The sequence below is a fragment of the Etheostoma cragini genome, chromosome 8 (assembly GCF_013103735.1).
Source record: "Etheostoma cragini isolate CJK2018 chromosome 8, CSU_Ecrag_1.0, whole genome shotgun sequence".
NCBI lineage: Eukaryota > Metazoa > Chordata > Actinopteri > Perciformes > Percidae > Etheostoma > Etheostoma cragini.
The window spans coordinates 10,801,274-10,814,331 of NC_048414.1; the positions used below are offsets into that span (position 1 = coordinate 10,801,274).

Consider the following 13,058-nt stretch of genomic DNA (forward strand, 5'->3'; position numbering starts at 1 on the left):
TGTATATATATGTGTATGTATGTATATATATGTGTATATATATGTGTATGTATGTATATATATGTGTATATATGTATATATATGTGTATATATGTATATATATGTGTATATATATATATATATGTATATATATATGTATATATATGTATGTATATATATATATATGTGTATGTATATATATGTATGTGTATGTATGTATATATATGTGTATATATGTATGTGCTCTAGAAATAAGGCTGCTCATAAAAAGCTGAAGTTTGAAGCAGCACCATACGTACTGATGTATTCCCTCTGCTCCAGGGGCATGAATAATTCACTTTGTCACACAAAAAGCCATTTGGGAGAGTGACATATGTAGGCTTGTGTGTTTTTGAAGTATGTCTGTGCTTGTGGGGGGTCAGCGAGCCATGTAGCCATATGTTCATTGTCTGTTGGGTGCGTCCGTCGAGACCTTTTTTGACAAAGAAAAGCAGAACAAATGACACCTATTTCAACTGACATGTAACTGTACTTCGTTTTTCCCTGAAGCGATATGTGCCGACAATCTTCTTCTCTTTGAATACAGTGATTCATTTGTGAATCATCCATGGTGATGATCTGTTGAATCTTTGAGCTTTGTAATTGTAAACTGTTGACATGTTAACCCTCCTCATTCCTGTTTGCTTTTTAGAAAGACACAAGCAATTTAAGAGTGTGGAAATCTTAAGAAAACTTAGCATTTTTTTTCAGTACATGGAAAATGGCCACACACGTAAGCAGAGTGAACCACACACAAATGAACAAGCATGCACACAGAAGCAGGTCTAATTTCAGGTAGCATATGGACGTTTTAGGAATGCAATGGGATCGTTTTCCCTGCAATGGCTCCTGAGATTACCTTACTCCTCTGTCCTTATTATCCTTATTTCATAAACTGTGTTCTTTATACCTGTAAGCATCACATGAGTTATGCATCACCTCTAGACTACACATCCCACACGCATCTCCAGAGCTCAGCCTTATCTGTGGGGTCATTCCTCTTCTTCCCATTCTCTACGAGGGCGTTTCCTTTGCCCCGCAGGCCCAAGCAGAGCTTTAGGCCTGTAATTCCTGTTAACTTGATGTTGAAACGCTCCCTTCAGCAGCCTATTACAACCAAGACAACCAAGCCCTCGCTGCCTGCGGGGTAAGTGCAGCTCTTGCAGACCATAGGGAGCCAGCACTGGGGAATGCACACTCTGTATCACCCAGCAGAGTAAACAGAGGCAGAGTAACACAGACAGACACACTCTCCTCTGACTGGCAGAAGAGCTTGGTAGATGATTTACACTCTGCTTCAAGGGTGAGCGCAGGTCCAACTGACTTTAAGTGAAGCTGAGGACATTTTTATCCCTGCAAACCTTTCAGTGAGGAGTTTCCATTTGTCTGTTACACTGTTGTCAGGTTAGTTTCAGAGCAGCATTATCAGCAGTAAAGATCTGGGAAGGAATGACCGCGTCAGCTCATAGAGATAAATAAAGAGTTATTAGGCTTCATTGTGTAAACAGCAGTTTTTTTATGGGATTTAAAAACAACTGACGATTGCCTTAAAAGTCAAGTTGGAGTGTCTATGTCGATGTCTGCAGCAGTAGCATCCCCTTGTACAAAGGTCATTCATACAGCGTCCTGTGCATGTCTCAATCAGCCATTGTAAATGTTGTAAAGAGACTCGAAACAATTATTTGCCTGACTTTGTTTTGTGGTGCATGCTGTGTGGCTTCCCTTATCAGTAAGATATCAGATATATGGCCCGGCTCTGGTTCCTTCTGAGGTGTTCAAGCTGTCTAGACGCTACAGTGAATGGAGAGTCTTCTACACATTCAAGATTGTCATTTATCTTTTGTCACATGTATGATTTAGATTTGTGTAGTTTGACATCTTTAACATTTCTTTGCCTCATTCGACAGTGTTGCAGCCTCATGCGCACAGGCTAATCATGCTAGTTGAGATTTATGCTTTGATGCGCGGCTGAATGATGGCCGCAGCTTTAACTTTAGTTTCTGCGTCAACACTGGGTTTTCCCAAGGATTTGTTTGCGTTTCAGAACATTAACTTTACACACCCTTTGTTGTCATTGTGGACAGTGAGGAAGTTATGTAATGGAGGCGTCATAAAACTCAGCAGTTTGAAAATGCCAGGTTTCTGAACTTAAAAAGGAACAGAAGAGCCAAGACACTTGAGTTTTTACTGGCTCTGCGTTATACGCGAGCCAGATGCATGGGTTCAGATGCTCATTGTTAGTTTTATGATGTCGGGCTTTGAGCTGCAGATACTTCAGCTGAGCTGGGAGAGCTAACTCTACAGCATAATCTTTAGTTGGAAACCCTTTCAGGCACTGGTGTTGCTCTTCACCTGGTAGAGGCGTGGAAATTTGGCATGGGACTTGGTTTCTTTGTAACCTCCATACTCTTGCTGCCACCAGGTTTTGTTTTATGGTTTTCTGCGTCAGGCCCTTGAGGGTCGACAATTTGTTTAGGCAGCTGAAGATGGAACTGTGCATAGTGGAGGATTATGAGATCGCTGGGTGATTTGTGGGTTGGATCTTCTCAGAGCCCCGGCTCAAACATCCAACACTTTCTAGGGCGTTAAAATATGATACCTAAACCGTACATATTCTGGTTTGGAACTAAGAATAAATAGATTCTTTAGATTTTGCAGAATCATGGTTTCCCCCAATACCAGTTTGTCTTTGGGCAGTGTTGTAACTGACAAGATAAATATGATGATGTAGGATTTAGTGGAAGGTAGCCTAAAAATGCTAAAACTGCATGCACATGCAAAAGCTCTCCTTTTTGAAAACAACCAAAGCTTGCCTTTTTTTTTTTCTTCTTCCTTCAGTGGATGAATTTGTCCGAGTCCCACATTCCTTTGTGAAATATACTTAATGAGTCAGTAAAACTGGGGGGATTTTGCTCTTCCACTGTTACACACATTTTCACAGCACGGCCTACATCTTTGTAATGTATTTCGGTGAACATACAGTATTCCTTAATTCCATACTGCACGCAGAAAAATACACCAGAGCAGAAATTGTTTTCTCAGCTTCAAAAATAAACACTTGCATATCAGGTTGACAAATTCAGTGCTCTTCACATTTTAAGTACTTGTATTACATTAAAGTTCAGATTGTTTGACCTGTCCATGTGGATCCTGTAAACAAATGATGATAGAAATGGCACTGTTTTATGTCCCTTTGAACGCTGCTGTAGAGGGCAGCTCTAAGAAGCTTCACCTTGAACTGATAAAAGCGATAAATTATTGCCTTGTTTATCCCGCTGCTCAAACTTGGAAAGCATTATCAAAGGAGAAGCCAATGGAAGAGTATATTAGAGTGTATTTTTAAAATGTTGTAAATCTGGTGAATTTATGTCACCATGTCTTGGGGACCTGGCCTTGCCCTTCTGGTTTCCATTGGCATTGAGCCTCCAGTCCTATGGTCTGTACCTGTAAAGTGCAGTGCTTTTTTTCAGCCAGGATTTAGCATGCCGACCCCCCTTGCTCTCAGAGGGCTCCTCGTGGTCTTCCCAGGCTCAAGGGAGATGACCAGAGCATTAGGCCGGGACCCCTTCCTTTGCACCAGTCCCCTTTTCTAATCAAATGAGGCTGGGAGTGATTTGGTTTTAATACTGGTGGCCCGGATCTGATGGTGTGTGGTTGACGGGCTGTGATGGAGAGCAGGATGTCGGCAGGGTGAAAATACCATTAATGGTATTGCTCATTTCTTAAAGTGGGGGTGGCCACACTGTTGGCGGAGTCCTGCTCACCCTGCCTTTCAACCGCCACCCCACCCCTTCATTCCCCCAGTTGCACTATGAATGCCCTCTCAACCTGTGCTTCACTCCCACAGAGCTGTAACAAGCTTTTGCACTGATTCTGAGCTTCAGTGTTTCTCAAAAAGCTTTACACGCAACTTGAAAGTGAAGTTTTAACCGCTGATAATGACATCAGTTCACATTTCCTTCTTATGTTACAACAGCTCTTCTGTTGCCGTTCGTACCAAGGAAGAACAAAACATCCCATCATTGTGTTTTATAGCCCATAATTACGTGGTGGGAGGCTGAGCCCCCCAGGTCTGCTCCTAATGGCTGTTTGTGTGTTGTTTTAGTGGCAGATTTACATGTGGGAGGGACACAGGGAGTTGATTTACAACCAGCAGTGCCGCTGACTGGCGGGCCGGCCGACAGGCTTAGTGACTGACTTGCCCCGCTCCCTGTGTTCCAGGTGATAGTGCAGTCTGGCCGCCAGCCCAGCGTGCTGCAGAAACTGTGTCAGCTGCCCTTCCAGTTCTTCAGCCATCCGCGCCTCGTCAGAGTGCTCTTCCCCTCCCTCATCTCGGCCTGCTACAACAACTCCCAAAACAAGGTCATCCTGCAGCAGGAGATGAGCTGTGTGCTGCTGGCTACATTCATTCAGGTAAACACATTGGTCCCACATGCAGTATGTGAATGCGCTAAACAATGTTTGGGAGTGGCGCATAAAAAAAAATCAGGTTATAAAAAACCCAATGTGGAATATATATTTTAAAAAACAAAGTTATAATCAAAATCATCCTCTTTGGCTAGAGCGTTTCATGCCTTTGAATAAAATATCCAAACATGATAAATTTCTTTCACATCAGAAGGAAAACGCTTTGCATCGGCTGGTTAGCAGTTGCTCATCTGGGCCCCGGTGAATCTGTAACAGGCGAGCTTTTACAAAGATGAATAGCTTCCTTCACAGTGGATTTACCTGCCACTGATTCAACTCCCAGTAAACAGCTTGTCTCCTTCATCTTCCTCCTCCTTCCTCCTCTGACCCCCCGCCTCTCACCACTCTGCAACCACCACTGTTTAGACACTGATTAACTTAATTCAAAGGGAGACGAGCTATTGTCATTTCTTTCAAACAAAGCAGTAATGCATGGTGTCTTGCCCCGCCGCCCTCACTGTTGAGTTAACCTCGACAACATTCCTCAGAGTGAAAGACTTTGATTCAGGTGATCCGTTGTCACCCGTTACACTAAAAACATTTAGTTTGATAGGTAAATTACAATGAGATGTAGTAGCAGTTTTACATTTTGCTTCCTAATTTATGTTTTGTTTTGGCTGGAAGCTTTAATTAATGTTGGATGAGACAGATGAAATTGTACACACACGAAACTACTAGTACTTGCAGTATACAGTTACAGTATAGGCACTAATACTCCTTATTAATTCCCTTAGGACTGTGCTGCAAATGAGAAAGATTCAGACAACAAAATAAAGCACGCCGGTAAGTTATTCTGATAAATGTATCAAATGCATGCAATATTTTGGACCAATTGTATGGATTTCATATTTTTAATTCTAGAAATCTTTTTTTTGAAATCTTTTTGATGGTTTTTAAAGATTTTTTTTTTTATTGTGTTTTTTTTCAAAGGACTTTAAGTTTCATATCTTAAGTTTGCATTTTTATACATTTTAAATAACAGAACTTTAATATATTTGAATGTTCCTCTGTTCTGTTGTGACAATAAAACAAATTATTATCATAATATTTTAGTGCAAACTCATGAATAACTACAAATAACTAATGTTAGGGAAATCTGTTTAAATTTTGTTACACGTTTCTGGATTTATTTTTTTTAATACATAGATCGGCATGTCAAAATTGTTATAAATCAAATATTGGTATCGGCTTTAAAAATCCTTTATCGGTCAGGCTCTATTGGACCCCCAGTATAATGTATAATGTTCTTTTTCTGTCTGTGTAAAGTTTCCCAGCAGCTGGATTACTGTGAGCTGTCCAACCGCTTTCCAAGAGATCAGTGGGATTCAGCGCTGCAGTTTTTTCTCAAGAAGCAGGAAGAGTGATGGAGTTGTGCACTGTCCTCAGGAAGGATAAGCACAATATAAACACTTCAAAAAAAACGTGAGATGTGTCTCAAACGACCTGACTTAAATGTCCTCTCAAATGTAAAGATTGTGAAGCCTTATCCTGTGTTGGTGCATCTGTTTGGATTTCTTTGAAATCAGATTGACATTTAAGAGAAATTTGCACAAAATGGCTTGTTTGTTCATTGCAGTTGGAACACATGCACAACTATTCCGTCTAATGTCTAAACGAGCCATTTGTTTTTGTTCCTGTTGTAGATAGAAGTGGATCTGTTTTCAAAGCCGTGACCATCTGACCCTGAAACTGAATTTACTTATACTGTAATTTATAATTAGCCAAGTATTTTCATCAATACTGTTTGTTAATTTATTGTATTTGTCTCGTTTTTTAATGTGAATGGCCAAAATGTGATCTCTTACAAATGACATGGCCTGCCTTGATTGCAATCTTGTGTTAAGAGTTACTGTATATTTTTTAAGTTCATCTTTTTTCTCTCTCTCTCATTTAGGAGGCACTTACATATTAATATAAGTTATTGAGCTATTTACCTTTTATCTTGTAAAATAAAAATACTTATGGTTATGCATTTTCTTCAGTTTTTTTCTGTGTAAACTGAACAAAGTTAAAATGACGTCACAAGTAAGAAGCAAATGTTGATGTAACGAACGTCAACATTTGCAAGTGAGTCTTGTAGTTTTTCTCAGTTACACCCTTATAAAGATCTCCTAATTTGGTCTATGATTTGATGGACAAATGCAATTTTGTAGAAAACATTTTCCATTATTGAATCCCAAAGAAACTTGAATAGCAACTGGTGTGGTGTGTTACATTTACACCAATAGTATAGTCCTTTTAAACGGCCACCCTCGGGAAAGTGTTTTCAGGAGGCCATGTTCCTCTGTACCTGCCCTGAACCAATTCATTGGCAGTGCAGTATGTTGATTGACGTAAATAGTCTATATTCACAATAAAGTGATAAAGTGTGTTATTGTAAAAGTTTAATCACTGCAGCAACAATACTGACCCTATCTACACATATCATAATCATTCTTGGGGCAGCATTTCGAAATGGGCAAAAAAAATTCGTTGTCATCATCTTGTCCAGCATTAGTTTGAAGGCGGTGTTGATGTTGAACATTTGGGAGCTGTTCAATTTTTAAAGTCCTAACAACAAAACGTGCATTTTATTTTAAAATGAATAGTAAGCATAGCCGATGTCATTTGGGGAGTTTATGCTTCTTAATTACTTCTACTTAAGGTGGGGGTCTTAAATGTATTGTTGCCACTGTTAATCACAGTTGAAAGCTTAGTTGTATATCAGCATGCCTAAAGACTTAACAGGATTTTCAATTACAATGAGACTCCACTTCCTTCACTGATAAAAGTCGATGCTCCCTAACAAATTGTTGAGGTGTAGTGTGTCAGTCCTGGCTTGACCTGCATGCTCTCTTGTCCAGCGGCTATTTGCCGTTCAGGATTCCTACTGGAATGAAAATAAACTCAAGACACGCCAGGATGCGTCTTCAAGCTGGGAGCCCCCTCAGCCTTGCGCGGCTGCGCGTTTTGTTTTGGGTCCATTCAGTGTGTCATTCGCAGGTGATGCCAAATGTAGATAAGCAGCCGCCGCTGCCTGTCCTCTGTCTAGACTTGTAACCATGGGCCCCAGGTTGGAATGGCACTGTGACATTTGTCTAAACAGGACCAATTTTATCGTTTTATCACTGACGGGATCAATACATAATGCAAAATGTGCTGTAAACATAGGATGTGCCTAATTCAAGGCCATGATTAAAAAAAAGAAAATTAACGTGAGGAGGCGAACTAAACAGCTCTCACTCTATTGTGTCTGATTCAGTGACCTATGACACATGGCCGAAATGCTTAATAGTATCTTGTCAGCCATCAGCCACTGATACTTGACTCAGAAACTGAGCACCCAGCAATGTAGGCAAGTGAAGATTTGTAACACTTTCATTTGCCAAATATTTAATTTGTGACAGACAGTCCAACCGTGTGGCCTATGGTTAACTATGTTTGTGTGAAATTTGCCCTTATAAAGGGTCGATTATAGTCTAAACTCCTTCCCTTTAAACGGTGTCAAGCATTAAGCAGCAGATGTGTTTCCATTTAGGACTACCTTAAAACTGATTTATGACTGATCATTTATTTTGCCGACTATAATAATAAAAATATTCTAAATGTTTACGAAACAAATGAAATTTACATGCAATAATCCGATAGAACTATGGTTTTATTGATAAGATCGGCTATCCTCATAATAAATAATAATAACTTATTTTCTGGAGAAAACGCGAACAATGCGCATCTCATCTGTTCCATTAATTTACAAGAGTCGATATTGAAACTTACAAATCATGCACATCTACAGTTTGTATTCTTGGTTCCTGATAAACATACTGTAACCTTCAGACGTCCATTACAGACTCACGTCTTTGAATGCCGTTACATATTTACCACGTGATGACAGTTCAGGCATTGGCATCATGGTAAAAGGTCCCATACCTAGAACCCTATAATGTCCATCAACAGTGTCTCGACGTCCTGCAGAGGTATCCTTGAGCAAGACAGTGAGCTAAAAATGCCTTAATGTAAAGGGAATAGTCAGACCTCCAATCCTCCAGTCGGCACCTGAATGTATCATCGAGCATAATCCGTCCTGGTCCTTATTTTCGTTTTTCCTTGATTGAACGTCACTGAGGTCTCTGCGCGTTGCCTGCAAAGCGCGCGCGTGCGCGCTCTGGGGCTCCACCTGACCTCGAGACCTCTTCACGTGTCGACGGGACTCGGCACCATGCTGTTAGGTGTGTCCGGAAGCTGAGACGACAGAGAGGTCACATCGCTACCCGAGGAGTTGCCCAGAGAGCCCGACTCGGAGAAAGACACCTGCCGGAGGAGACAGAAGAACTCAGATCAACAAAAACAGATTTTACTATTTATCTTTTCAAACAGATCGTCTTTTTCTACTGGTGGCACACTTTTCACGTGCCCCGTTGAGATGTCAACATGTGAATACGCTCATATTCAGGATCAAGGGGAGCTCCAAATGGATGTTAAAAATAATTGAATGGGCCTATTTCTACTTTTCCTTTTTTAAAGTGGGCTAGACCTTGGCCTATCAGGCCTATATCCACAGTCTACATAAACAAATCATTTTATCAGTGTGGTAAATCTAATGAGACCGCATCAGTTTATCAAGTGACCTCATGTGGGGGCTACACAAGGTTGAGAAACAGCTTCTTTTTTGTTTTACTTGAAACTTTAGGAAATCAAAAGGCGTCAATATTAGGCCATGCTTGTTGAAATAATTGTTTTTAAACTAAATGAAGACCATCACTTTCATCACCACCACTGTGTCATCAATCTAATGTCTTAGACCATCAGCTTAATCTTTATCTGAATTATTCTTCATTAAATGGCTAATTGAAGTTTAACAAATCAGTCTCTTTCACTTTCCTTTGTGAATGTACGCCTAGCTGTCCCTTTGTATCATTTATCCTTAATATCATTTATTGAACGTAATCCTACCAGCTGTTGGAAGGCGGGCTGGTCCAGGTCGCTCTGCAGGGCGAAGTCGCTGAGGGTTTTCCACGGTGGCTGGTAGGTTTGCACCTCCACAGGGTTCCCTTGCACGGTGTTGTCGTGCCGGATGGGGCTGCCTGCCACCAGAGGTGTGCCTGTCAGACCCTGCAGATTCTGCACGAGGAACAAAAACACTCAGTTAGTCCCAAATCTTGGCCAGTGATGCAGTCTGGACAGTGTAAAACCACTTCAGGATTACAGATATTCTGCTGTTCAACCACATGTTGCAGAGATGATAAAAAGTGTTTTTTGTCATCGCGTGGAAAATGAGATATGTCAGATATGCGCTACGACAAACCAAAAAAAGAAAGACTTATTTTACTTTTTATGATGACCACTAATCTGTAAAAATGCATACTAAAGTTATATGAGCCTGTAAAACAGTCTAAATCTAATTTTGCAAAACGTTATGGGATATACTGGGTTTAATGTGGTTTGCTGTGCCAAAAATTTAATTATTTTCCATTTCAAAAATATTTCAGATAAATAATTCCAATTACAATAATAAGGATTTAAAAAAATTAAACTTAGAAGATTTAGCCTATCATCTAAATCAAACTGAAATATTATATGAAAAGAAAAAAATAGGGTTTTTACTCTACTGTTTCTTTATAGAGTCGTGTAATGAATCATTTTATTTATTTTTCCCCACAATTAGCAATTATCTTTAGGATTTATATATAGTTAGATATAATGCATGCATATAGCACTTTTAAATATCAAACCAAATCTGGTTGATCTGCAGCATTCGCCATTTAACTATTTATTTCTTTATCTTATCGAGCAAAGGTGTAACAATAATATTGCACATGAACATTATTTTGGTCACATGCGATCACACAGACTTTTCTTGAATTTGACAAATTTATCACATGTTTTGCGTGGCAAGAGTGACAGTAAGCTATAATCCTACTCTACAAATTAGAATGCCTTCATACGCAAGTGCTGCCCAAAACACACCACTTCTTTTTTAAGTTATGCAGTGAAAGTCTACAAACACGAACTCACGGTTTTGTCGCAGTGTTGCTGTGATTGAAGCTGCTTCATCAGGATGGACCTCTTCTTGTCTTTGCAGCGCTTGTTCTGAAACCAGACGCGGATCACCCTGGGGCTCAGGCCGGTCATCTCCACCAGCTGCTCCTTCATCAAGGCGTCCGGTCGCGGGTTGGCGTTGTAGCAGGTCCGCAGGGTGTGGAGCTGCTTCTCGTTCAGAACCGTCCGGATCCGGGTGGTCTTCTCGGACTGCTTGTGGACGTGGTTCCGGTGATGTGGAGGATGCCGGACCGAAACTGGTTCTGAGGTTAAGGAAAAATGTATTTAAAATAATAAATAGGAAAAATAATGAACAGCAAATATTTTGTTTACGTCTAAGAAATTATAGAACACTTTAAATAAGAAATGGAGCACCAGAGCCTATTTGCAGTTATCCCCCCTCTGCAGTTTATGAAAATATAAGGTAATAGAATTATAAAATATGAGGGTGCTGTAAAGTCCCTGCACTCATACACAACTTTCCAGACAAACTGTAGCTTGAGGCCTATTTGTAGGCCTGTATTACAATAGAATCGGGAATTATATGACTCAAGTCTTGCCCTAAATTCTGGCCCCTTTTGCAAGAACAATAAGCAGTCGTGGTAATGAACATGCTCATTTATTATTATTATTATTATTATTATTATTGTTATTTTAATTATATTATTATTATTATTATTATGTCGAATGCACGAGGTTAGGCCTATCCAATTACATTTGTGCACTGTGTTAGTGTGATACAGGTTAATGGTCACCCGGTGTAGAGCCTACCTGAGATGTGCAGCGGTCTGCCGTGAACGTTCCCCGGGCTCAGCGGGCTCCCTGCGGAGCCCCGCTCCTCCAGCAAGCCGTGATCTGTCCGACACAGCAGCTCGTCGTCCCGCAGAGAGAACTCGTCGCCTGGCAGGAGGTGACGGCTGCAAACCGAGCACCGAAAACATTCCATGTGATACACGTTGTCCCGAGCTCTCATCACCAGATCGCTGCTGCAGAAGCCCATGTTACACTTTGCACATTTGATGCCAAATAACCTGAAAAGGAGCACGAAGACTGTATTGGTCTCATGCAATGGCCCTACACGCTGTTACATTAAGCGAATCTTGGTTCAAGTTCATGTTCAAAAAGAACCGTCACAAACTGTGAGCTTCAGTCACAGGAAAATAATTAATAATTAAAAAAAAAAACGACTGCCTGTAACACATTTCTGAGTCAGGTCTTTAAAGTTCATGATGCACAGTTTTGCGCACTTCTATTTGCACACCCTGCACATTTAGGCTACCATTGAAGTGGACATGATAATATTATTTTAAAATCGTCTCAGCTGCCCCCTTTATATCCACCACTTTCTTTTATAATCAGCCCAACACATGGCCTCTGAAATTACCAAAGGAAAACATCCTGGAAACTAAGCTGAACTCCTACCTTGCGTAATCTCTTTTACAGTAAGTCTTTCCGTCTCGGACGAAGCAAGTGCAGGTCTCGTCCAGGTACTGGCTGCACTCTGCACACTTGAGGCAGGCTGCATGCCATTCCAGGTCCGGGGAGACTCTCAGGATGTACTGGTCGTGTATCTGACTTCCACAGCCCACACACATTGCGGTTCCCGACTTCTCTGTGAGGAAGGGAATGCATTAATGCAACATTGCGCGCGATCTTCTAATCCCCATGACATCCCTGTTAAACCCCTTTCACTTCAAGGAGAGAAAATGTTGCGCGCGTATCACAACAAACATGTGGGTCCTTTGAGGAACATACAGTCTTATTCTAATTCGGCCACAGGAGCTGAAAATATAGCCAAGGAACTACATGGGTCACTTTAAACGCACGAGCACCACAGTTACAATATCAGTTTATTCTATTATAAAATGGCTTTTTGTTTCTTAGGAGAGGTCAGTTGATCATGTCTTTGTTGTTTTCGATATTATTCTGCAAATATCGAAATTAATCGAGCAATTAATCAATAAATGTAAGCGAGACAGGGCAGACTGTGTTTTAAAAGGAAATTAAAAACTCACAACAAACCCCCATGACAATAAAGGAGTAGAGGAAGGACTTACTTTTGGAATGATCCCCCATATCATCCAAGAAAGAAGTATTGAGCAAGATATCCACCATACAGGAGAAATAGCCCTGTGCAAGCCGATAGATGGAGGAGAGGAGCGGCAGAGGAGACCGTCCCGGCTGGATGATAAACTTGTATTCCTCCACCGAGAGGTGGAGAGAAAACAAAGATCCTCGACCAGTGACGTCTGCAAACCTGGACCTCTGTTGGTCCAGGGAGAGGGGTGCCATGCAAATCTCCTCCTGGACCTCTGCTCTTTTTTTCTCTTTTGACTCTGTGAACTGGCTGGCTGTGAGAGGATTTTTTTTTTCATCTTTTTGTCCCACAGCGATGTCGACCCATCTTTATTTCCTGAAAGCAATTTCCCTATTAATTCACAACTGTAGGGACTTGTGTGTGATATCAAGTGTGACTTTAGATGCCAGTTGTTATTTCCTTTGGTATCATGTACCCTTAATAGGCCATTTATCTAGGAGGCTACGTGTTGTTTTAT

At 40.8% G+C, this 13,058-nt stretch overlaps 2 protein-coding genes across 5 annotated transcripts in view; one reads left to right on the forward strand and one right to left on the reverse strand.

The window, feature by feature from the left end:
* Positions 1-5,900, forward strand: part of scaper (S-phase cyclin A-associated protein in the ER) — a 60,305-nt gene extending 54,405 nt beyond the window's left edge. For all 4 annotated transcript variants that reach the window (XM_034879282.1, XM_034879284.1, XM_034879283.1 and 1 more), the window contains 3 exons: positions 4,240-4,431; positions 5,220-5,268; positions 5,752-5,900. In XM_034879282.1, coding sequence (XP_034735173.1) covers positions 4,240-4,431; positions 5,220-5,268; positions 5,752-5,849 — 339 coding nt within the window. In that variant the 3' untranslated portion in view covers positions 5,850-5,900. The remainder of the gene's footprint in view (positions 1-4,239; positions 4,432-5,219; positions 5,269-5,751) is intronic.
* A 983-nt stretch (positions 5,901-6,883) lies between these two features.
* isl2a (ISL LIM homeobox 2a) lies at positions 6,884-12,810 on the reverse strand. Its single transcript, XM_034879289.1, has 6 exons — positions 12,561-12,810; positions 11,926-12,115; positions 11,275-11,534; positions 10,480-10,766; positions 9,418-9,585; positions 6,884-8,775 (listed from the first exon to the last, which is right to left on the reverse strand). Exons 1-6 carry the CDS (start codon positions 12,793-12,795, stop codon positions 8,659-8,661), a joined length of 1,257 nt encoding a protein of 418 aa, XP_034735180.1. The 5' UTR covers positions 12,796-12,810; the 3' UTR covers positions 6,884-8,658.
* Between the last annotated feature and the right edge of the window lie 248 nt (positions 12,811-13,058).